The sequence below is a fragment of the Ursus maritimus genome, unplaced genomic scaffold, assembly GCF_017311325.1.
Source record: "Ursus maritimus isolate PB19 unplaced genomic scaffold, ASM1731132v1 scaffold_10, whole genome shotgun sequence".
Classification (NCBI taxonomy): Eukaryota; Metazoa; Chordata; class Mammalia; order Carnivora; family Ursidae; genus Ursus; species Ursus maritimus.
This window is the reverse complement of record NW_024423344.1, coordinates 5,257,983-5,283,377: the sequence shown is the minus strand read 5'-3', so window position 1 is coordinate 5,283,377 and position 25,395 is coordinate 5,257,983. Positions and strand designations below refer to the sequence as shown.

The 25,395-nt window shown below is 41.4% G+C and overlaps 1 protein-coding gene across 5 annotated transcripts in view; it reads left to right on the top strand.

Moving 5' to 3' along the window:
* LOC103664393 (mitochondrial intermediate peptidase) overlaps nucleotides 1–25,395 on the top strand; it is a 216,073-nt gene that overhangs the window by 156,894 nt on the left and 33,784 nt on the right. For 4 of the 5 annotated variants that reach the window (XM_040621593.1, XM_040621584.1, XM_040621578.1 and 1 more), the window contains 2 exons: nucleotides 14,179–14,300; nucleotides 17,432–17,525. In XM_040621593.1, coding sequence (XP_040477527.1) covers nucleotides 14,179–14,300; nucleotides 17,432–17,525 — 216 coding nt within the window. The remainder of the gene's footprint in view (nucleotides 1–14,178; nucleotides 14,301–17,431; nucleotides 17,526–25,395) is intronic. The other variant, XM_040621589.1, reaches the window with a different exon arrangement.

Genomic DNA, 25,395 nt, shown 5'->3' with positions numbered 1-25,395 from the left:
GATTATGGGTCTGTTCAGGTTTTCTATTTCCTGCTGTTTCAGTTTTGGTAGTTTACATGTTTCCAGGAATGCATCCATTTCTTCCAGATTGCCTAATTTTTTGGCATATACTTGCTCATAATATGTTCTTAAAATTGTTTGTGTTTCCTTGGTGTTGGTTGTTATCTCTCCTCATGATTTTATTAATTTGGGTCCTTTTTCTTTTCTTTCTCATAAGTCTCGCTAGAAATTTATCGATCTTATTAATTCTTTCAAAGAACCAGCTTCTAGTTTCATTGATCTGTTCTGTTGTTCTTCTGGTTTCTATTTCATTGATTTCTTTTTTTTTAATTTTTATTTCATTGATTTCTGCTCTAATCTTTATTATTTCTCTTCTCCTGCTTGGTTTAGGCTTTATTTTCTGTTCTTTTTCCAGCTCCTTATGTAAGGTTAGCTTGTGTATTTGAGACTTTTCTAATTTTTTGAGAATGGCTTGTATTGCTCTTAGGACCACCTTTGCTGTATCCCAAAGGTTTTGAACAGTTGTGTTTTCATTTTCATTTGTTGCCATAATTTTTTAAAATTCTTCTTTAATTTCCTGATTGACTCATTCATTCTTTAGTTGGATGCTCTTTAACCTCCAAGTGTTTGAATTCCTTCCAATTTCCTCTTGTAATTGAGTTCCAGTTTCAAAGCATTTGGTCTGAAAATATGCAGGGAAAAAATCCCAATCTTTTGGGATCAGTTGAGACCTGATGTGTGACCCAGTATGTGACCTATTCTGTAGAAAGTTCCAGGTACACTTGAGAAGAATGTGTGTTCTATTGCTTTAGGATGGGAGGCTCTGTATGTATCTGTGAAATCCATTTGGTCCAGTGTCATTCAAAGCCCTTGTTTCCTTATTGATCTGCTTAGATGATCTGTCCATTGCTGTGAGTGGGATGTTGAAGTCCCCTACTATTATTGTATTATTATCAATGTGTTTCTTTAATTAGGTTATTAATTGGTTGATATAATTGGCTGCTCCCAAGTTAGGAGCATAAGTATTTATAATTGTTAGATCTTCTTGTTGGACAGATCCTTTATGTGTGATATAGTGTCCTTCTTCATCCCTTACTACAATCTTTGGTTTAAAATATGATTTGTCTGATAGGAGTATTGCTACTCCAGCTTTCTTTTGATATCCATTGGCATGATAAATGGTTCTCCACCCCTTCACTTTCAATCTGGTAGTGTCTTTAGGTCTATAATGGGTCTCTTGTAGACAGCATATGGATGGGTCTTGCTTTTTTTTTTTTTATCCAATCTGATATCCTTTGTCTTTTGATTGGAGCATTTAGCCCATTTACATTCAGAGTAACTATTGACAGATATGAATTTAGCACCATTTTATTACCTGTAAAGTCCATGTTTCTGTAGATTGTCTCTTTTCTTTCTGGTCTGTATTACTTTTGGGCTCTCTCTTCGCTTACAGAATCCTCTTTAAAATTTTTGCAGGGCTGGTTAGAGATTACTAAAATTCTTTTAGTTTCTGTTTGTCCTGGTAGCTCTTTTATCGCTCCTTCCATTCTGAATGAGAGCCTTGCTGGATAAAGTATTCTTGGTTGCGTGTTTTTCTCATTAATACCCTGAATATAACATGCCAGCCCTTTCTGGCCTTCCAGGTCTCTGTGTATAGGTCTGCTACCAGTCTAATTTTTCTATCATTGTAGGTTAAGGAGCTCTTGCCTCAGACTGCTTTCAGGATTTTCTCTTTATCTCTGAAATTTGCAAGCTTCACTATTATATGTTGGGGTATTAATCTATTTTTATTGATTTGGGGGGGCATTCTCTCTACCTCTTGAACTTGAATGCCTGTTTTCTTCCCCAGGTTAGGGAAGTTCTTGGCTATGATTTGCTCAAATATACCTTCTGTCCCTCTCTCTTTCTTCTTCCTCTGGGACCCCAATAATTCTAATATTGTTTCACTTTATGCCATCGCTGATTTCTTGAAGCCTCCCCTCATGGTCCGTTAGTTGTTCTTTTTCTTTTTCTTAGCTTCCTTCCTTTCCATCATCTTGTCTTCTATGTCATGGACTCTGTCTTCCTCCTTATTTATCCTACCTGTTAGAGCATCCAATTTAGGCTGCATGTCAGTTAAAGAGTTTTAATTTCAGCCTGATTAGATTTTATTTCTGCACTAAGAGATTATCTAGTCTCTTTTATGCTTTTTTCAAGCCCAGCTAGTAACTTTATAATCATTATCCTGAATTCCAGCTCTGAGATTTTACTTATATCCATATCGATTAGATCTGTGGCAGAGAGTATTACCTCTGGTTCTTTCCTTTGTTGTGAATTTCTCCTTCTAGTCATTTTGCCCAGAGAAGAATGGATAAACAAGAATCAAAAATATCAACCACAACCCAAGTGAAGTACACACCAGACAAATCCTAAGAGGTCAGAAATCAAAAGAAAAAAAAAAGGGAAAAAGAAGAGAATATAATCTCCTTGATGGACAAAACAGGTGATCCACATGGTCCTGGGTGTATTTTGGTCTGTTTGTTAGAAGACACTAAATCCCAAAACTGTAAAGAAAGCAAAACATTATATATATATACACACACACAAATAAAATTGAATACAGTAAAAGGAAGCCAAAAATGAAGAATGTATCTATAAAACATAAATGTAAAAATGAAAGTTAAAAAAAGACTTAGAAACAAAGAGTTGATAAAATAAAAAACTAGCTGAAAAGAAAAAAAAAGGAAAGGAAAAATTTAAACTGAAATATAAAAAATCATGAGAAAAAACTTTGAATTCTATATACTATTTTCCCCTAGTGCTGGAGTTGTGCAGTTCTGTGTCCGTGGCAAACTTGGTATTCCCCTGGTGTTCCAGCTGGTCTTCTGTGGGAGGGGCCTGCCGTGCCGATTCTCAGGTATCTTTGCCTGGGTGAAGTTGCACTGCCCCTTGCCAGGGTGCTGGGTTCAGTGTAAGATGCTTCAGTTTCTTCTGTGTGGCTTTTGTTCCCTGAAGGCTTTCTGTGCCACCACTTAGAGAATGAAAATTAAAATGACCAAGCCCCAACTCCAGCCCCAGAGCTGAAAAGCTCATAGCCCCTGTCTTCAGTAAACCCTCAGGGAAAAGCAATCTTCCCTTTTGTTTGTGCCAAACTCTGGAGACTCCTGCAGTGCACACCGCGCTGATCCTCCCAGGGGACGGAGGAGGGTTGCAGCAGGCCTGCCACTTACAGGGCCCCTGCCCAGAGAGTGGTTGTCCAATTGTGCCCCGGTTTGCGATTATGGCAAACCGAGCTGAGAGCCCACTCCTGGCTTGCTGACCTACCAGGTTACCCACTACAGTGCTTGGAAATTCTGCTGGCTCTGGCACCTCTGTTTCTGTGACCCCTGGGAATCCAGAGATCACATTGTCCCACTTAGGATTCTGTCCTCTTTGCCACCTGAGCACCTTTCAGGCAGGGATTTCTCTCACTGGAGCAGATTCCTAAAAGTTCTGATTTTGTGCTCTAGGGCTATATCACTTCCTGATAGCCTGCTTTCAGAGGCTCCCTCCCCCTGCTGTTTATCATCCCATATATCCCCTCCAATACACTTCTCCACACCTCCTACCTTGCAAAAAAGTGGTCGCTTTTCTGTTTGTAGAATCTCAGCAATTCTTTGCTTACATCTCAGGTTGAATTTATAGTTCAGAATGATTGATAGTTATCTAGCTAAATTCAAGGGACCAGATGAAACGAGGACCCCTACTCTTCTGCCATCTTGCTTCCTCCCTGCAATGCCATACTGTTTTGATTACTATGACTTTGTAATATAGTTTGGAATTAGGAAGCCTGTTGTCTCCAGCTTTGTTCTTCTTTCTCAAGATTGCTTTGGCTATTGGGGGTCTTTTGTCGTTTCATACAAATTTTAGGATTGTTTTTTCTAATTGTGTGGAAAATGCCATTAGAATTTTGCTAGGGACTGCATTGAATCTATAGATGGCTTTGGGTAGTATGGTCATTTTAGCAATAGTAATTCTTCCAATCCATGAACACGAAATAGCTTCCCATTTGTGTCTCTTCAGTAGCTTTCAGTGTATAAACTTTCCCTTCAACAGTTATATTCCTAAATATTTTATTCTTTTTGATGCAATTGTGAATGGAATTGTTTTCTTAATTTCTCTTTCTGAGAGTTCATTGTTGGTATACAAATGCAACTGATTTCTATACATTGATTTTATATCCTGCAACTTAATAAATTTTTTATTAGCCTAACACTTTTTTTGTGTTGAGTTTTTAGGGTTTTCTGTATGTACTATCATGTCACCATAGAGACATTTTTACTTGTTTTCTGATTTGTATGCCTTTTATTTCATTTTCTTTCATAATTGCTCGGGCTAGAACTTCTTGTACTACACTGAGAAAAGTGCCAAGAATGGGCATTTTTGCCTACTTCCTTACCTTAGAGGAAAATGTTTCACTGTTTTCATCATCGAGTATGAAGTTAGCTGACGTTTGGCATGGCATGAGGTTTGTCATAGATGGCATTTAATATGTTGAGGTACATTTCCTCTGTACCCAGTTTGTTGAGAGTTTTTATCATGATTGGATATTGAATTATTATGATTGGATGTTGAATTTTGTCTGATGCTTTTCCTGCATCTATTGAGATTATGTATGATTTTTATCCACCCTTTTGTTAATGTGATGTATCACAATGATTGATTTGGGGCTGTTGAACCATGCTTACATCTCTGGAATAAATACCACTGATCATGGTTTATGATCCTTTTGATGTACTGTTTAATTGAGTTTGCTGATATTTTGTTGAGGATTTTTACATTTGTATTCCTCAAGGATATTGGCCTATAATTTTCTTATAGTATCCTTGTCTTCTCTTCGTATCATCACAATGCTGGGCTCCCAAAATGAGTTTGGAAGTGTTCTCTCCTCTTCTTCTTCTCTCTCTCTTTTTTTTTTCCCCAAAGAATTTGAGAGAGATTGGTATTAGTTCCTTTTTAAACATTTGGTGGAATTCACCTGTGAAGACATCTGGTCTTGGACTCGTGTTTGTTAGGAGATTTTTAATTCCTGATTCAGTCTCCTTACTAGTAATCTGTTTGTTCAGATTTCCTATTTTTTCTTGATTCAGTCTTGGTAGATTTTATATTTCTAGGAATGCATCCATTTCTTCTAGGTTATCCGATTTGTTGGTGTATAATTATTTATAGTCTCTTATGATCCTGTGTATTTCTGTGGTATCAGTTGTAATATTTTCTTTCATTACTAATACTACCTTACCCTCTCACTTCTTCTCTTGGTATATCTGGACATGGTTCATCTATTTTGTTTCTTTAAAAAAACAAAACTGTTTTAGGGGCACTAGGTGGCTCATTCGGTTGCGTGGCCAACTCTTGATTTCATCTTGGGTTATAATCTTAGGGTCCTGCGATTAAGCCCCACGTCTGGCTCTGTGCTCAGTGGGGAGTCTGCTTAAGGATTCTTACTCTCCTTCTCCCTCTGCCCCTCCCCCCAAAATAAATAAATACATCTTTAAAAAAAAAACCTGTTCATTTCATTATTTTCTATTGTCTTCTAGTCACTATTTCATGTATTTCCACTCTGATCTTTGTTATTCCCTTCCTTCTGCTAACTTTGGACTTAATTGGTTCCTCTTTTTCTAGTTCCTTAAGGTATAAAGTTAGGTTGATTTTTTTTTTATTTTTTTGAGATCTTCCATCTTAAATCTGCTTTTGCAATATCTCATAGATTTTGATACATTGCACCTTTGTTTTTGTTTGTTTCAAGATATTTTTTGATTTTGCCTTTTGGTTTCTTCTTTGGCCCATTAGTTCAGAACTATGTTGTTGAATTTCCAAATATTTGTGAATTTTCAAGCTTTCCTCCTGTTATTAACATCCAGTTTCATGTCATTGTGGTCAGAAAAGATACTTGGTATGATTTCGGTCTTCTTAAATTTGGTAAGACTTGTTTTGTGACCTGTCATATAATCTGTGCTGGAGAATGTTCTGTGTGTGCTTGAGAAGAATATGTAGTCTGCTGTTGTTGGATGGAATGATATGTCTGTTAGGACCATTTGATCAAAAGAATGGTTCAAGGCTAATGTGTCCCTGTTGGTTTTCTGTCTGGATGGTCTATCCATTGCTGAAAGTCAGGTATTGAAGTTTCCTGCTATTACTGTCTGATTAGGTCTGTTTTACTCTTCAGATATGTTAACATTTGCTTAACATATTTAGGTGCTCTGATGTTGGGAGCATATATATTTACAGCTGTTCTATCTTCTTGATGAATCGACTATATTAACACTAAATAATGACCTTCTTTTTCTCTGTTACTGTTTTGTCTTAAAGTTTATTTTTTCTGACGTAAGTATAGCTATCCTTGTTCTTTTTTGCTTCCCGTTTGCATGGAATATATTTTTACATCCCTGCACGTTGAGCCTTTGTGTGTCCTTAAAGCTGAAGTGAGTCTTTTGTCAGCAGCATAGTTGGGTCTTTAAAAAAAAAAAGAAAAAATCCAGCCAGCCACTCTGTGTCTTTTAATTGGAGAATCCAGTCCATTTACATTTAGAGTAATTATTGTTAGGTATGGAATTACTGTGGCCATTTTGCCAATTGTTTTCTGTTTGTTTTAGTATCCCACTTCTTTCGGTGAATGTATTCATACCAGAGCTGTGCCTGATTGTGTCCTGTTCTTACAGGGGTCCCTCTTGCTCTCCTGGGTGGCCTCCTGATCACAGAAGCCCTCATATTCTGTGGCAGTTCTCATTGCCTGAGCATGGGTTCCTTTAGAATGGAGACGAACCTCCTTTTTCTTGTGAGATGGTTCAGGCAAGGGGAAAAGCAATGTTAAGGAGCAGTGTTAAGGAAGGAAAAGGCCAGTGTGTCTTGGTTACAGTTTCATGCTTGCTGTTTTTCATTTATTATCTTATTTACTTAGATTAATATCATCTATCCATGTTTCACCTAATAAGCACTTTAACAACATAAACATTTGAATCATCCACACTTTTTCTGTGCTAATGGATTAGCTTTGACAGATACATTCCAGTATTTCCAGGGTTTTTGTTTTTTTGAAGCTTTTTTTCCCCAATATCCATATGTAAAGAAAACTGACAATTGAGATTGACATACTAAAGAGATGTGCCACCAATTAATATTTTGTGCATTGATAATGATATTAATTACCTGAAGAGATTTGGTCAGTTTGTTAAGAACGATTTTTTCTTCTAACACTGGGTCTTCTGAAAATAGGCCATAATTCTATCATTAGCATAGAAAATGTCTTCCAGTTGTCATTAGGATTTGTGTCATAAACACACAAATACGGCATAGGAGTCTGTTTTGGGGTTAGAAAATTCTCTTAATGGCACTTGGGAAATTATTCAAGTTTGAATGGTAATGTGGAGAAGGATTTATGTAACGTGGATAAATATTTTTACATACTGGAGAACAGTGTTAACATTTTAACTTACTCTTATTATTATACTTAGGTTTAGGATTAATATACACAAACCAGCCTTCCCCTGGCTGTCAGCTATTGGCCACTCATAGGTCCCAGAGGCCTCTCCCAAGTCCAGCAGTGTTAACATTTTAACTTATTATAACACTTACTCTTATTATCATGTGTATAAGGTCTTTCCTTTTTTAGCTGTAAAAAAAGCTACGTGGTGTGTTTTGGATGTGATTAAGCTGGTAAGATAGAAATTAAATTCTAAGTCGTGGGTGTCAAATATAAACACATAAATCATGCATAGGAATATGTTCTGAGGGTCCAGAATTTGAAATTAGGGTGATTGTAATATTCCCATTAGTGGAGAGCAGTAGGTCACATCATTCAATTCGATACTTTAGGATGTGCAGTATGGAGTAGCAAGAGAGCAAGAGAGCATGGGCATTGATTTTAGAAAGACACCTGGCTGTGAGTTCTGTCTCCACACATGGGACCTGTGTGGTCATCAGTTGGAAAAACAAAATACAGTGACTTAAATCAGATAGCAGTTCACTTCCTCCTGCCTGACAAGGCAAGGGTGTGCGGATAGGGCTGGCGGACTGGTGGCTCCTCAACATGTGCCTTTGATCTGCGTCCAAGGTCACTTCTCAAGGCCAGCAGAGAGGGGGAAAGAAGGGGGATAAGCAGCGTTCTTTTGAAGGACAGGGTTGTACACATTACCTCCACTCACCCGCGCATACGAGAACATAGCGTAGCCACTCGAGGAAGCCTGGGAAGTGTAGTCTCTGCCAGAGCAACTGCAGCCTTGCTCAGACGTGTTGGGGGAAAGAATGTGATTCTGTTTCTAAGAGGAAGAAGGAAATGAGGAGGGCTTGCTTAACAATCTCTGCCGGAAGCCTTGACCAAATTACTCTTTCTTGATTCTGTTTGTAAAATGTAAAATGTTAAACTATTTATAAAAATTTACAAAATATCTATAAAAAATGTCATCCTCAAAAGATTTTGACAGAGACGTTTAATAAATACAGGTATCCCTTCCATGTTTTCAGGGGCTCATTTCTCTTAGTAGTACTTCTGAAGACAACTCTCACTTTTCGAACTAAATAATAATACACATTTTCTATTGCCATGTAACAAATTACCACAAACTTCCTGGCTTAAACCAGTCGCCATCTCAGTTTCTGTGTGTCAGGAGGCAGAGCCCAGCATAGCAGCATCCCGTGCTCGGGTGTCACAGGCTGCAGCCAAGGTGTCCGCCAACTGCAGTCTCATCTGGGGCCTGACTGCCTCACCTGGGTCATTGGCAGAATTCCTATCTTTGCAGCTGTGAGACCCAGGGCCCCAACTTCTTGCTGTCAGCTATAGGACACCCCTATGTCTGAGAGACCATTCTCACATCTTAAATCCTTCCTCCCAGATCCGAGAAGGTTTGCCTGGCTTCCTACCAGGTGGGCTTCTCCAACAGGGCTTCTGACTTCCTCAGGACAGCACGGAGGGTTTCTAGAGTGAGTCTGCTAACCAGACAACTCATCATGAAGGTGACCTTCCACTGCTGTTGCCATAGTCTGCTAGTTAGAAGCAAGGCACAGCTGCCCACAGTCAAGGGGAATGATTTCACAAAGGTGTGAATGAGATCATGGGGGCCACTTGAAAGGTTGTCAAGCACAATAGCTGTGTTTCATTTAAAATCACTTTATATTACAAACGCAGAATTCCTGTTTGTTTGACACTGTCATTTCTCAGGTTTTGGTAAAGTGTCAATAGGGACTTTTTTTAATCAAATTAAAAGTACCAGTCCATATTGATTCATGGAAAATATATATGTACACATACATTAAGAGAGAGAGAATATAAACATGAGAAGGCAGATCAAAAAATATCTCCTTCTGCTTTCCATTGTGGTTGACCACTGTTGGATGCCAGAGATTTGGTATCATAAGAGGTACTCCACAAACCAACAGTATTGTGTGTAGAGAATGTAAAACATCAAAATGGTCTGTCCATAAAGACTAGCTCAGGAATTTGCTTCTTTCTATCGAGTTGTCTTTTAGTTACCCTAATGATGACAGGTACACACTGAGCAGTAGGCCTTTATGAGCTTGCACGGTATTGCCAGGCCGTTGTTTGTTTAGAGTCTGCACACCCTAGGAAGCACGACACAGATCATGTACATAGTCCAGACCTGCAGATCAGGCGTCAAAATTAGCCTCGAAAGTCTTATATCATCTATCAAATAATGCAGTAAAAAATGTAGTTTAAAAAAACAACTATTATTCATAGTCAGCATAAGATCCAAAATTTGCTTTTAGCTCTGTAATATCCTCTTGTTTGCGATAAGGATATTATTCCTGGCCTCCTCATTGCAGTCAAAGGCTAATTTTTCAGTAACATTGAGCATCATCCTGAAAAAATCCTACAGTGTCTGTTCATCCATCCATTCATCCATCCATCCAGCAGACCGCTGTTGAATTCCTGTTGTAGTCCCCATACAGTGCCAAGTCCAGACATAGACACAGTATTGTGGTCTTTGCTCTTAAGGAAATTTCAGTTTGTATGACACACACCAAAGACACAATGGGTGTCATTCCTGTTCTCATGCAATTAATGTCACCGGTAAGACTGTTTTAAAATAAAGTTTAGCTAAATGCATTTATACACATGTAGCTAGAGAAGAAAAAATGATGTGATTTTTGAGAGTATAACTAAGAAAAATGATTAGTTCCACCACTGAACATTTAACATGTAGTTAATGAGTGCTTACTCTGCACTGGCCCCTCTTCTGGGTCTGAAACTGAAGTAGATAGTAGGTAACCAGCTCCTTTGCTGCCTTTCCATTCTTGACCCTGTCTTTAATTTGTTTGGAGGAAAATCATGTGATTAGGAAGGAGCTACAGTGAATAAGAATCCTCAAAGGGCCTCCCCTTTCCTGAGTTCTAAAGCAAGTGATAGTTTCCACAGAGTTTCTAGAATGTTCTTCACCTGTTCCACATTCTTGTTTGTGGAATCACTTAGAGTGTCTGACCAAGAAGTCTGTAATAGCCGTGCCTTGGGATAGTGTCAGTGTTGGAAAATCTACACTTCCAGTCAGAATAAAAGAAAAACTACAAAGGTATTTGTATCCTTTGTTTTAAGACCAGATCTGCACATTACACTTAAAAGGAAGGGTGAAGGGGCGCCTAGGTGGCTCAGTCAGTTAAGCGTCTGTCTTCAGCTCAGGTCATGATCTCTTGGACCTGGGATCGAGTCCTGCATCAGGCTTCCTGCTCAGCAAGGAGTCTGCTTCTCCCTCTCTCTCTCCCTCTGCCCCTCCCTACTGCTTGTTCTCTCTCTCTCTCAGATAAGTAAATAAAATCTTTATTAAAAACAACAACAACAACAACAAACAAAAAAACAAAGGAAGGGTGAAAATGTCTGTCCATCCAACAGTGTCCCTTAGGAAGAAAAATGCTTCGACTTCAAAGGAAGAGCATGTCGTCATTTCTGAGCTTAAAATGAAAGGCTGTCTTTTCCTTTTCCTGACAAACGAGTGAAATTATAGCAAAGACTTAATATTAGGTTGAATTAGAAGGAATTCAGCTCTTTGTGGTTACACAGCAGTGGAACTGTAGGTCTTCGTCCACCATAAACTTGCAAACCACTGATGAAAGGTGTCAGGTGGGTGTAATTTATCTAGTGTGTCTTGAGGTACGGAAAGGGTGTAGTACTGAACTCAAACCTGTAATTAAAGAACAAGACACAACGAGGTGCGCATTGTGCCAGGATATCTGGATCCAGGGAGGCATGTTGCTATAAGGCAGACGCCGTGGCAGCTCAGGAAATTGAGCATTGCACAAACCCTGATGTCTCTTTCTACACTTCTGAAAGGTCTCATTTTTATTACTCTGTTTATGTGAGGACTTAGTTATGAGCTGATGACACGAACGAACTTAGAAATTTCTTAGCTCGAATCATATGCCTCTATTGAAGAAGGCCTGCTTTCAAGGCAACAAAAAACTGCATGCAGCTGGAATCTAGACTAAATTAAACTCTGCTCTGTACTACAAACGCTACCACACTAGTTATGGCAGATCACCAAGAAGACGTTTCAAAGACAGGACCCCTTCAACAGGGTGCTTCCTGTCTTGAGGCGTCCACCTTGAGAGAGGTTGATTGACATCACCAGTAGCATAAGAACCAGTATCAATGGAATATCAGACTAAAACAGCAGGCCATATTCCATTACAAGAGATAGCATTGTATCCCGGTGGCTTTATATGAGAAAGATTACCAGTGGTCCATTAAGATGCCAGCATAACACAAAAATTGACATAGATCCCCCTTTTGTAATAAGACAGAGTATACAGAACTGTTGTATGTGTTATAAATGAATTCCGAGAGATCCAACCCTTTGACTAAAAATTTAGTTACTCAAAGTTTATCATAATGGAATTTGACCCAAAGATGGTCCTTGACTTATTTGCCTTCAACTTAAATACCACTTGCATAGGAAACAGGATGGGACAGAAAGCCTGTCTCTACTTTCCATGCCCCCTATGCCCCACTGAGGATACCTGTTGGCTGGAGAAGGTGCAATCACATTCTCCCATCCCAGGTGAGGCCACAGTTCGTCTTCTAGGGCCTCAGCTCCACCCGCGCTTCCTGTGTTCATGGTGCTGGCACCTGTGCCTGGGGCCAATGAGGAAGGATCCGGGTCTGGTTTCTGTAACAGACCGCAGATAACAGCCTTGTGAGTGCCCCCACCCAGTGGTGGCGCTGGCTTCGTGCAGTCAGAAACCATGCTCCCCGCGTGGGGCTCCCCACGGCTGGGATCTCACTGTCACAGATGGCCCAGCATGGCACACCACAGGAGCAAGGGACACGTCTCTTTCCCTTCAGAGCATGACTCCCAAGGTGCTCACTTAACTTCCAAGCATAGCCATTTTGGAAAACAGAGAAAGTGAAAACGGAGGGTCATTGTTTCTCTCGGCCCTGATACCCTTATGTTCAAAATCAGTTTCGGCGCTCCAGCACACCTTCCTTTTTTTTTTTTTTTTCTCCCATTTGCAACTTTCCATTTATTTGCGCTGTTCCTTTTTTTTCATAGTTTCTTTTTTTTTAAATTCAAGTGTGGTTGACACACAATGTCACATTAGCACACCTTCTTTTATAACAGATCCTTTGCTCAGTGCAGACAAAATATTTGTCTTAATGTGTTGGAGACACGCAGAGAGTAATAGCGCTGTGATCTCATTGTTAGAGTCCCTGTGTAGTAGATAGAAGACTTAGATAGACTGTGTTCTAAAACTTGCCACACACTGTGAGCAAAGAACTGTTTTTTAAAATCTTTGTTCTTAATCAGGTAGAATTTGCTTATCTAGTTTATAGGTTTATGGTAAGGATTACACCTTATACTTTATTTTCCGGGGAATTAAAATATTTGTTAGAGAATGATTATCTTTGTTAAAAAAGAAAACAGGCTTTTAGACTTATTGTGGTGATCATTTAAAAATATATACAAACATTGAATCATTATGTTGTACACTTGAAAGTAATGTATCAATTATACCTCCATTAAAAAAGTGAAAAAATTAAATTATGAATGAAAAAATAATATATCCATCTCTCATTAAAAACCAAAAAACTGAATAAAGCTCAGTTTTTTGGTTACATCTTTAAAAAAGAAACTTAGGCTTCAATTTTTTTTCTCAAAAAATGTAATGCCAACTAAAGCACACATTAGGAGACAGTGGATTAGTGCATGTTTGTTTTAGAAAAGTAAAAAATTTTAGGTCATAAATATGTCTTTTGAGGACCTCTTTCGTAATTCTAGCTTTTGTTGTAGCAACGCTACCGTGAATGGCTGTGGTAAGTTTATGCGTTGGCACTTGGATGACCTTCCTACTACCAACCAGTCAGAATGTAGTTGTTTCAGCCTCTACGTACCAAGGAAGAACAGTATTTGTTGGACGAGAATTTTCCAGTGGAAGAGTATTCTTCCATGAAAACGCACATGGCCTTTTTTACAATAACTACATCATTGTCCTCCAAAACTCCAAAAAAGGAAGGAAGGAAGGAAGGAAGGAAGGAAGGAAGGAAGGAAGGAAGGAAGGAAGGAAGGAAGAAAGAAAGGAAGAAAGGAAGAAAGAAATGGATGCACCCAGTGCCAGACCCATAATTCCCTCTCCTGGTATGGATGACCGGGCATTCCTAGCAGGCTACAGCAGATGTGGAAGTCCATCCCTGCTCCATTATCTTCACCCCTCCTCCTGACTGTGGGCTGTCCTCTCTCCGTGTCTGTCACAGAAATGAGTCCCAGCAGCGATGAACTTGGAAACAATTAGATGTGGCAGACTTGGTTTCTTCGAGGCCCCTCTCCTTGGCCTGCAGACGACCACCTTCTTGCTGTGCCCTCATGTGATCTTTCCTCGGAGCCCATCCCCCGTGTCTTTCCCTTCTTGTAAGGACTCCAGTCCTACTGGATTAGGGCCCACCCTAACTGCTTCAGTTTAGCTTGACCACCCTTTTAAAGGCCCTGTCTCCAATACAGTCACATTCTGAGGTATTGGGGTTAGGGCTTCAACATATGGACTTTGGGGACACACCAGTCCATAACAGTGTATAAAATGTGGGAAAATACTACTATCATGAGTGACACGGCCCTCTAGAGTTAAATTTAAATTAAAACCTTTGCGGTTTTCCTTATGTGCTTCCCTTGTGTTCTGAAAATACAAAGACTTCATATTTCCTGTCCTGTGTTTTTCTTTTGGCAGGCCTGGCAGCTTCGATTCAGCCACCTTGTGGGCTATGGTGCCAAGTATTACTCTTACCTGATGTCCAGGGCAGTAGCTTCCATGGTTTGGAAGGAGTGTTTTCAACAAGACCCTTTTAACAGGTAACGAGGGGGAGGAATTGTCCTCCAATGCCAGTAACCCCCCACCCCACTACGTCTGAAGCCAGGCTGAGAAGCTCAGCCACTTACCACCTAGCACACATCACACCTTCTGGCTGGGCCTCCCTCCCGCTTCCAGAGACACAGCCTGGCCCCGAACCTCTGCCTTGCTCTGTAGCACTGAGCAGCTGCCACACGCTGGTGATGGCACCCTCCTGTCATGCCATTAGGGACCCTTTGTTTGACAGCTCTTTGCTTCTCCAAAGTGGCCTGGACTGCTCTGCTTCCATGCCTCCCTGGCGGGTTTTCTTAGTTGTTCTAGCCCATCTCGTCTGTACCCTGCTGCTCAGTGCTCCCTGTTCTTTGGACAGCCTTCCTTATTTTCGGTACAAGCTTCCAAGGATTCTCTCATGGGGAACAATACCTGATTTCCTTTTTATTGCCCAATACAGGACTTGCTGCTGTTGTTCATTTGGGAGCAGCACCATTGGAAACTTTGATTATTGATGCTAGTGTCCACTTTGTTCTGGAAAGTTCCTCCTCTGCCTGTCTTTGGGACACTTTCTGTCCCTGTAAGACAGTGGCAGTCTGAAGAAGGGGAGCTGCTCCCCCGACCGTTTCTCCATGGCTTCTCTTCGTGGGGTCCACTGACCACCGCTTAGCGTTGGTAGCTGCAGAACCCCTGCCCCACATCGCTCCCCACTGCTTGCCTCCTAGGTGCCCTCCTGAGCAGCCCCTCTCACCATTTCCATCATCAGGATGGGCAGTAGTTCAGACAGCACAATCCGCAGCCGTCACAAGCATGATCATGTGGTGACTCTCGGCCCTGTCCAGAGCATATTTCATCAAGTTAGCTGGTGACTGTGAGCCTTTAATGATTCTGTGAGGGAATCCGGCTTGATTGATTTCAGCTGGGGACACATGATGCCCACCCCCTTCCCCACAATGGAGGCAGTCCTGCGCAGTGGTGGGCTGGAGAAGGAGAGGAGGAGGGAGAGTGGGGTCTGAGCTGGGCAGCCCTGCAGCCCCAGGATCTCAGTAAGCTCCACCCCGCAGGAGAAGCACAGGATTGCTCCCGTTGAGCCCTCAGTGGGCCTCCTCCTCATTCTCACAGGCTTCCCTCCAACACGAACCGTGGGGAAGTCAAGTTCTGGTCACATGGAGTCCTTAGAAGGAGCTTCCTTTGAAAGCAAACCACTAATTATGATCTGGTCTAATACTCATTTAAAGCATTTTATCTCCTCACCACACAAATAAACACATCTCCAAATACCTCTCAGGCAGCCGTGGGTGATGTAGTATCTTCACTGCTTTTATGTGGTTTAAAATTAACAGCGCCTTGGATTTTTAGAGTGCCCTGAAGTTTCCGTGTGGCACATAATTTTACATTGATGGCAACACTGGCAGAGAAGGTACTTCTTGTGAGAAGAAACTGAGGCTCAGAGGGGACAAGTAGTTTGCCCGAGGCTCCCCAGCGAACAGACTGGAGTAAGATTATAAGGCAGGTCTGCTAATTCCTAGCCCCCTCTCCCTCCCTGTGCCCTGCCCAGCCCCCAGCTTTTCATGCAGTTGGATGTAGTTTTGGATTTTCTTAGCATTTAATAATCACATTCAGTTCCAAAGCCTTTTGAACTTGAATCTGATGTAATATAATTTTTAAATGTTTTACAGCTTGGTACCCACATGTTATTTTGTCTTCCGCCCTTTGCACACTGCAGACATTTGGTCTGCTTTTCAGATTTTATTATTTTCTAAGGACCTAAAGCCAAAATTGACTATAATAAACCAGCTTGGGGAATTATGATTCTTTACTGGAGATTTCTATAAACTAGGCAAAATATTATCTTGTTTAAAGGAACTGCACTTTACTAGAAAACCACATACTATTAAATACATATATTTCCAAGCATTTATATCTTGTTTATATGTGCATTCTTGCCTAGACATGTAGTTTGCCATACTTTTATAGACGTGTAAAAGTAAGCTAGTAAAAATACTCACTGGACTCGAAAATTTCTAACCTATGTCAAAAGATCCTTTTTGGTCCCACTTCTGAAAAATCACCAGACTGTAAGCCTCACCAGAAAGCCAGGCAGCGCAAAACTGAGGCCTGAAAGCAGAAGTCTGCCTGAGGGGAGGGGAACTGCAGACTAGGGCTGGCAGGAGATATGGCCCCACAGGCCAGGGGTCGCGCAGGCCCTCTCAGCCACCCCCGTCCCCTCCTTGGGTGAGCCCAGCCTTCTGTCCATGTTTCCTTATTCATGACACACTTTGCCTTGGCACTCATGTAGTGTTTGATCTCAACATATTTTTGATACTTGTAATACATCAAAAATTCTGATTAGAAGCCATGTTTGCAAAGCTGCCCATACATAAAGATGCCCCAGAAATAGTTGATTGAAACATCATAATTTGTGTAACTTACATCATCATGGTGTGTAGTCATCTGCCATTAAAGGAATTGCATTTTCCATAAAACACAAAAGTAGCACTAAATAGCTTGTGTCCAGGTGCCAGTAAGTTGGAGAATTTCTCTCTGTAAAAGTTCTCCAAAATCTGCCTGCAGGTATTATTATAGACAGTGTTCCCAATAGAGCCCAGCAGACAAAGAACATCACAAGATGCAGATGGGCCGTTCCTTCCTTTGCCTGCACCACCAGTGCACTCACGAGTCCGTTTCCTGTTCCATCAGTTACCCTGAGCCGAGCTCTCCCTCTCCGGGTGTAATTAAGCCTCTCCTGCCAGCTTTGTCTCCTTCACTTTTATTTCACAGTATTATTTTTCTCCTCTGTTTCATCTCAGCGGAAATAGTTCCAAATCTCACTTTAAGATAACCCAAAGGTGAGGGACAAAGGGATACCTTTTACTTATTATATAATACCTCAACTAAATTATCCTTTCTTCAAAGAGAGGTTGCTTGCTATGACACAGAAAGCTGAAAATTCAATTCTCGTTTTACAGTAAATATTTCACACCTGGTTTTACTTTTTAGAATAATTTAAAAATTGGAATTAGAGTTTTAGAAGGAAGAAAACAGAGGGCTGAATTGTCCCGTAGTGGCAGCTTTTCTGAATATGGTGTCGGTGTGGCTTCATTTTGAGAACCTAGGACAGGTGTGACCGGGGCTGTAACAGAGTCTCCTGTCTCCCCGCAGGGCGGCAGGGGAGCGCTATCGGAGGGAGATGCTCGCACACGGCGGGGGCAGGGAGCCCATGCTCATGGTGCAAGGTAAAACAAAACAAGGACTGGTAACTTTTCCGTCATCCTTTTTTAAAAGGTTTTCTGGGTTATATATATATTTAAATATTGAATTATAGTTGACATGGCATACACTGTTGTGTTAGGTTTTGGGTCTACAACATAGTTGTTGGACAGGTCTGTACATTACACCGTGCTCACCACTGTAAGCGTAGCTACCATCTGTCACCAAACACTGTTACTACAATATTATTGACTATATTCCCAATGCAGCTTTTCATCTCCGTGACTTACTTATTTTATAACTGGCAGTTTGTACCTCAGTCCCCTCCATCTATTCCACCCATCTGCTCACTGCCCTCCTGTTTTATGGGTTTTATGTTTTAGTATTGGCTCTGCGAGTTATGTTTTCACACCATCCATAATGAAAGCTGTTCATATTCAGTTCTCCAGACATTTTTTCGCTTTAGAGATGAGGCTTCAGCTCTGTGCTTTGTTCTGAGCATCTGTTTATTACATCCCAAACAACAATTTAATTTTTAGTTACTGCGATTTATTTGGATGCTGGCATAAAATTTCAGGTTTTAACTTTTTAAATGTTGCTAACACTCTAATAGGAAATAAATTTGTCATAAATTATCAGAAAATTTGCCTTTAGGTTTTAACAGAACACAGGTATTTCTTTAGCCTAAAGAACTCATTTATTTCTTACTCCTTTATTTCTTTCTCTAAAAGCTTAGCTAGGCCTTTGCTAAAAATTCCAAATCATCGGGCTGGACTTTTTACCCATTGAAAAATTAGAACCTAATTAAATCTTCTCTTTCACGTACCGCAATGCTTGTTTTCCTATGTAGTATGGGAGGGTTAATTTTTTCATTTAAATATTTTCACTGAAAATTTAATTGTAAATGGAAGTAACCATCGTGATTTTTCATAACATGTTCTCAGAAATATTTTTAGGAAGATGTGAATATTACTGGATATTCTCAATATATCAACAGTTATATTTGCAGCTGACCCCTCCAACTAGCTGATAAAAATTGCTTTTAGGAAATATACCTGATATCGGAGAAGTAGGATAGTAATGGGTTTGACATAAATGTTCCCTTGCTTGCATCTGTTCAATCTAATACCTGTTGCCCGTTTTCACAGACCTTTCCTTCAGCTGTTCGTTTACTTAGCATGTCTGTGTTTGAGTGCTCGTAGGTGCCAGGCACTGTTGTGGCTCTGTGCTGTGCTGAGGGCAGGAGCGAAAGGCACATAGACAAACACCCCAATTCTTCTGGAACTTACATTTCGTCAGCTTGGCCAGAGGGTGCGCTCTTCCAGGCACAATCTGCCCAGTGCCACAGTATGTTTAGGAAACAAATCAGCCGGCCCAGAGAGCCTACAGTTCCATTAGCCTGGCTCAACGGAGATGCAGAAGTCCCCCACAACAACACTTTGGTCTCCCGTTAGTACACTGCGCCTCCGAGTTGTCCTCCTGAGATGCGGAAGGCCTGGCGGTGGTGCCTCTGTTTCCGTTCGCACCTTAATGGCCTGTCCTGAGCTCTGCTACCTCCAGGGAAGGGTTTTACATGGTTTACACACTTGATTAATTTAATAAATCCTGTAGCACCCCATGAGGCAGGAAGGATCACAATTCCCATTTTACAGATGCTGAAACAGGTCAGGTCCTTGACCTGTGTTAGAGGCAATGAATAGAACAGTCAGGATTTGAACTTGTGACTTCTGGCTGCAGAGACTATGCTTTTCAGCAGTCTGTGCTGTTTCATGTGTTTGCAGAACAGGACGCCGAAGTAAGGGTCTCTTATGGACCCACGTAAAAGGAAAATTCCTCAGCTCATAATAATAAACCACCGAGGGCGCGCATTGTGTATTTCTCAGCTGGTAGTTTGTGGTCCCTCACAGAAAGCCCACTGTGAGCCAAGCCGGGATGCTGCAATGTGCTTTCTCCTGTAGGTTTTCTGTTAAGTATACTCTCCCAGTAGCCATGCTTAGCTTTTCCTCTTTGAGACCAGGATCTAAACACTGTCTGCACGTAAATATTAGCTTACATATGGTTCCCTCAAAAGAAAAAAAAATCAGATCCTTTTCTGTGTTTGTCCTTTGGCTGGTGTATTTTTCTACTCACTTCCAAGAATGTTGTAACAAACCTCTCTAAAAATTCTGTTCTTTATATGAAACATCATTGTGTTAAGAAACTTAATATTTTCCACACTGAAATTCGCACACTTGGGAGAGAAAAACAAGACTGTGGTTCAAACCAGAGATGATAAAGTATTCAGATTACAGTTCACACCAATAATAGAATGGTTCTACTTTTAAACTTTAATATTTTTTCTTAATGTCGTTCTGTCAGATTTCATTAATTCACATGATTTGTTACATGTCAGAGATGAATGGGGGACGTGCAGAGAAGTTTATGACTGTTGTCACTTTATAGGGCTGGATTTGTAAGACAAGACCAGCAGTGGCTTCTCATTTTCTTGTCGGCAGCCAGCCTGTACCCCCAAACAGCAGTGTCTTACAGGATGGCTCATAGCCAAACACTGCGGTATCCCCAGGAGTAGTGATTGGTGCAATTACTAACAGTTGTGATATAAAAGTTTAAACAATCTAGTAGGTGTTATTCTTGTATGAAAATGTAATTTTTTATAGGTGTTACTTAACTACTTACAAGGTAAGCTTAAAGAGTTACAGAGTTATATTAAGTAGCAAAAGATAAGGAAAGAACACCTCCCTTCGAACCATGTGCCTCCCTGACCAAGTGACAACTTTATTAACCTCCTTTCTTTAAGACTTCTGTTTCACATGAACTCTGGGCCATTCCTTAGAGTCAGAATACCTCTGCCTTGTACTCATGCTCTTTGAACGATACTATGCAAAGAAATCAAGTATGCCATGCTTTTGATCTTTGAATAACGGACGACACAGGTGACCTGTTTTTAGAATGAGTTGTCATGAGCTCCGAGTCCCTTGATCTTTTCTGGTGCCACCAACAGATGAGCCTCCTTGTGGTCAGAACCTGGTCTGAAGAACACAGCATTCCTCTTTCTTTTCTCCGGCTGTTTGCTCCACGGTCATCAGTTCAAGGCTCGCGCCGCACAGCCCCGCCTGTGTGCTGACTCCGGCTCTGCACCGAGGGAGCCCCACAGGGCAACCCCAGTCACGGTTAGAGTCTGTATTTGTCCTCTCAACACTCTAAACACCATTTGAAAACAACGCCGTGGTTGCCTAGTAGTTCGAACAGCATTGCCCACTGGGAGAAGAGGACAGATCACCTGGTACAGCCAGCCGGGATCCGCGTTCTAGCTCTGCTACTTCTTGAGAAAGTCCCTCGCCCTCCCTCGGAGATAGAAGGTGTGATGTGAGGTCACAACTTGACTTCCTTCTGGTGTGCTTGTCCTCAGCGCGTGTCTCAGTCTGCCGCTGCGGGGGCGCGTGTGCATCACCCAGGTGATAAAACAGATGGAGTAGAAGGAGCCTTACAGATTGAAGTTACGTCCTTATCTGCTTTTAAACACATTCACGGCACATGTAAAGAACTGTGTTATAAGCACAATATTCGTTTACTTAATCCCCCCGCTCAACAGTTTGGCAATACTTGACCGAAACCAGCTTTCTTCATTGCCAGGAATTCTGGGGTGAGGCTGAACTCTTTGTATTCAGTTGCCCCTGTTGAGTTTTTCAGCTCTTCATTCTATACGCCACCCGCCAGGGTTTTTTGGTTTATAGTAAGGATCACATTTCTGAGTCATAAAAGAACTTAAAGTTTTTGCTTAAAAGAAGCAATGATGATATGATATTTTTATTCATTTTGCTATTTTTAAAAGTCTATGCTAGAATACTTTTAAGTGTGCCGTGGTGGACACGATCCAAAGTCCAGTGTCTGTTGTAATCATTTCAGAAAATGTACGGTTTTCTAGAAGACAAATATGCAGTAAGGTTCGTGAATAGCAAGGGAGTAATATTTTGCACCCGCTGGGAAGCAGAGTTGTTTCTTACTACACCAAATACAAGAGTGGAATGATGTGACTATGGGCGATAGAAGTTATAGGATTTCAGCAGTTTGTGAATGACACATGAATTACTTATGCGGATCTTCCTTTGTAAACTATCTTTTTGTGTTTTATGTCCTTTAAACATTTCGTAAATAGCCCTTGTTGAGTTTTTAGGTTCAGCTTTATCTTTTAGATAATCAGAACAAAACTAACATTTTGAGAAACTGCTGCATGCCAGGTGCCTTCTGCTATGCTACCTAATTTAGTCCTCATATGTAGGTCATATGGTCCCCATTTTCATAGATAATGAAACTTAGTCAAAGTTCATTCTCTTTCTGTGCCGCCTCTCCTCCTGACTCCCAAGTCTTCCTCATCTGATCTCTCAATTCTATCTTGAGATCAAGCTGGTCTTTAGAACATGGGAGACGTCAGTGACATGAGCCTTGAGGCCTTCACGATCCCCGCAAAGTGCGGTTTGTTGTTTTTAATGTCACATCCTAACTATTCCCATTGACATCAGAGAGGCCCGCCTGATATCCACTGATCAGCAATAAAATTTCCTTAATCTGTTTTTGTAGGCGCTCCTCTAGACTTTTGTGGTAAAGCTATCAACTTAGTTTATAATCATTTTTAGTCATGGTGGTTCTAAGAGAAAGATTCTCACCACAGCCAAATAAGCATGATGCCCAGGGAAGTTTCATGTTTCTGCCTCTGGTTATAGCATTCCTTGTGCTCTACCCTTCAACCTTTGCACAAAGAATTTTGTGGGGGAAAGGAAAGGTTAAAGTCCATGACTTTCACATTCCAGGAGGTTATTTCCAACACTAAACAACTTTACTTCTGTGCTTGTTTCCAGAAAAGAAACTCTCAGCTTCATTTTTATGTCTCTGGGGCCGAAAGCAGTATGCAAGTAGAGATACAAAGTAATAACTTGACAAACTTTTTAAAAAGACCAAACATCAGATAAGACTAAAAGAAATAGTAGATAAATGAGTTCATTCTCAGTGGAACTCCCTTCAAACGGACTCCTGAAACCAAAGTCTAGAAGCCCACAGGGCCTTACCTTAAGCTGATTAAAATCATAATACCTTACGTTTCTGCAGAGCTTTATGGTTTTCAAAACATTCATTTTTACTATAATTATCCTGTATCATCTATTCTAACTTATTCTGTATTATTTTTGTCCAAGTAAACCAGAGGATTGTGGTTTATATTCCAAGAGATCATCCCTGTTGTACCTCAGGGAGATTAATACAATCAAAAGTGATAACTACTCTTTTCTTTAAAAACCTTGGTCCTAGTAGCAGTGAGCGCACCAGCACTCGGATGTTGGTTTCACACCCTTCTCCATTAAAAGGAACCAGGCTCCGTGGAGAAATGGTTGATTCTGGGGCGGAGTGTACAGTGTGAGCCAGGAGCACCCGGAAGTAAGAAAGTACTCAGAAACACACACAAGGGTGGGCGTGTATGTAAAAGGAGGCAAATGCCCTCTAAAAGAGTTCCTGGTGGCCAAAGCTGTAACAATTTGTGCAACCAAATAAATAAGGCAGTTATTATAATATAACACAAAGTATAAAATTTAATGTTTGTGAGTTCATACTGATGTAAATGATTAAATAAATAAATAAATAAGGGGAAATAAACAAATCCCCCATGCAGAATTTCAAATAATTTATGTCTATAGTCCTCCCTCAAGGAAATGGAGCCTAACTCTCCACCCCTTAAGTGCGGGCTGTGCAGAGTGACTTGCTTCCAAAGCAATCCAATGTGGAAAGGGGTGGGGAAGAATTACAATAACTCTACAGAGGAGAAGCTAAGAAATACTTCCTCAGTCAGGTGTTCAAGGTCAACATCAGCTGTGAAGCCATGTTGATAGGTTGTCCCCTGGATATGATGTGTCCCCTGAGTCGAGCTGGATAGGTACCAGACCAGCCTGAGCATCCACGGAATCAGCCTGAGACACAGGAAAATACATCTGGATCTCTACAAATGAACATCTCCAGCGCTGAGTATTGAGGTACGAAGCCGGGAACCGTGAAACCGCACACAGATATGGAAGATAAACGGAAGGGGGAGGGAGCCGCCGCGTTCGGGAGCCCGGAGCGGTAGCCACCGGCATGGGGGAGCGGGCGGACTCGCGGACCAGCACCCGCGAGACAGCAGCCTGAGACCGTGAGCCAGGGAACGCGTGCCACCAGACTGAAACGGAGCTCCGGTGCGCTCACTGGATCCAGACTGAGACCGGGAGCTCCGGAGCGCGCTGGGGCGGCTGGCAGCTGGTGGTGTTAGAAACACAAAGGACAGAGATGCGTCGGCCCTGGAAGTGAGGGCTGGGACGCCGGGTGTGGGGCACACATCCCGGGACGCTGCAGGGGTGAGCAGCACCAACAGAATCAGAGTTAAAGTGGCCAGAACATCAGTGGAGAACAGTTCGCAATCCCTCTGTTCTGAGACAGAGGCTGAGATTCAGCCACTGCTGCTCTGACTCTCAGAAGAGGCACAGCAAACCGCCAGGGAAAGCCGCCAGAGAGCAAAAGTCTGGAAATACCGGCTCATAGTATGCCCGTCCCCATCCCCCCTCGCAGGGGACACGGAGACTCTACCCAAACAGGGTTGCCTGAGTATTGGAGCAGCAACCCCTCCCCCAGAATGCAGGCTGACAAATCAAGAAGCCCACATCCCTAAGGTCCCTATAAAACAAGGGCGCACGGCCTGGGTACTGGCCAATAATTTGGGCTCTGGACAACCCCGCAACTTCTCCTCGTCAGAATGACAAGAAGGAAAAATCCCCCCCAGCAAAGAAAAGACAATGAATCTGTGGCCTCTGCCACAGAACTAATGGATATGGATATAACCAAATTATCAGAAATGGAATTCAGAGTAACAATGGTCAAGATGATGTGTAGACTTGAAAAAAGTATTAACGAAAATGTTAATGAGAATATAGAATCTCTAAGGGCGGAAATGAGAGCGAATCTGGCAGAAATTAAAAATTCTATGAGCCAAATGCAGTCAAAACTAGAGGCTCTGACGGCCAGGGTCACTGAGGCAGAAGAACGTACTAGCGAATTGGAGGATGGGTTAGTAGAAGAAAAAGCGAAAATAGAATCTGGACTTAAAAAAATCCACTCCTACGAATGTAGGTTACGGGAGATCACTGACTCAATGAAAAGATCCAATGTCAGAATCATTGCCATCCCTGAGGAGGTGGAGAAAAAGAGAGGTCTAGAAGAGATATTTGAACAAATTGTAGCTGAAAACTTCCCTAATCTAGCAAGGGAAACAAACATTCATGTCCAAGAGGCAGAGAGGACCCCTCCCAAGCTCAACTACGACAAAACGTTACGTCATAGTGCATTTCGCAAATATTAGATCCAAGGATACAGTATTGAAAGTGGCCAGGGCAAAGAAATCTCTCACGTACCAAGGCAAAGGTATCAGAATTACGTCAGACCTGTCTACACAGACCTGGAATGAGAGAAAGGGTTGGGGGGGGCCATTTTTAAAGCTCTTTCAGAGAAAAACATGCAGCCAAGGATCCTTTATCCAGCAAGGCTGTCATTCAGAATTGATGGAGAAATAAAGACCTTCCAGAATCACCAGTCATTGACCAATTTCGTAACCACGAAACCAGCCCTACAGGAGATATTAAGGGGGTTCTATAAAGATAAAAAGGCCCCAAGAGTGATACAGAACAGAAAGTCACAATCTATAGAAACAAAGACTTTACTGGCAACATGGCATCATTAAAATCATATCTCTCAATACTGTTTCAACGTAAATGTCCTGAATGCTCCCATAAAGCACCACAGGGTTGCAGATTGGATAAAAAGACATGACCCATCCATTTGCTGTCTACAAGAGACTCATTTTGAACCCAAAGATACATTCAGACT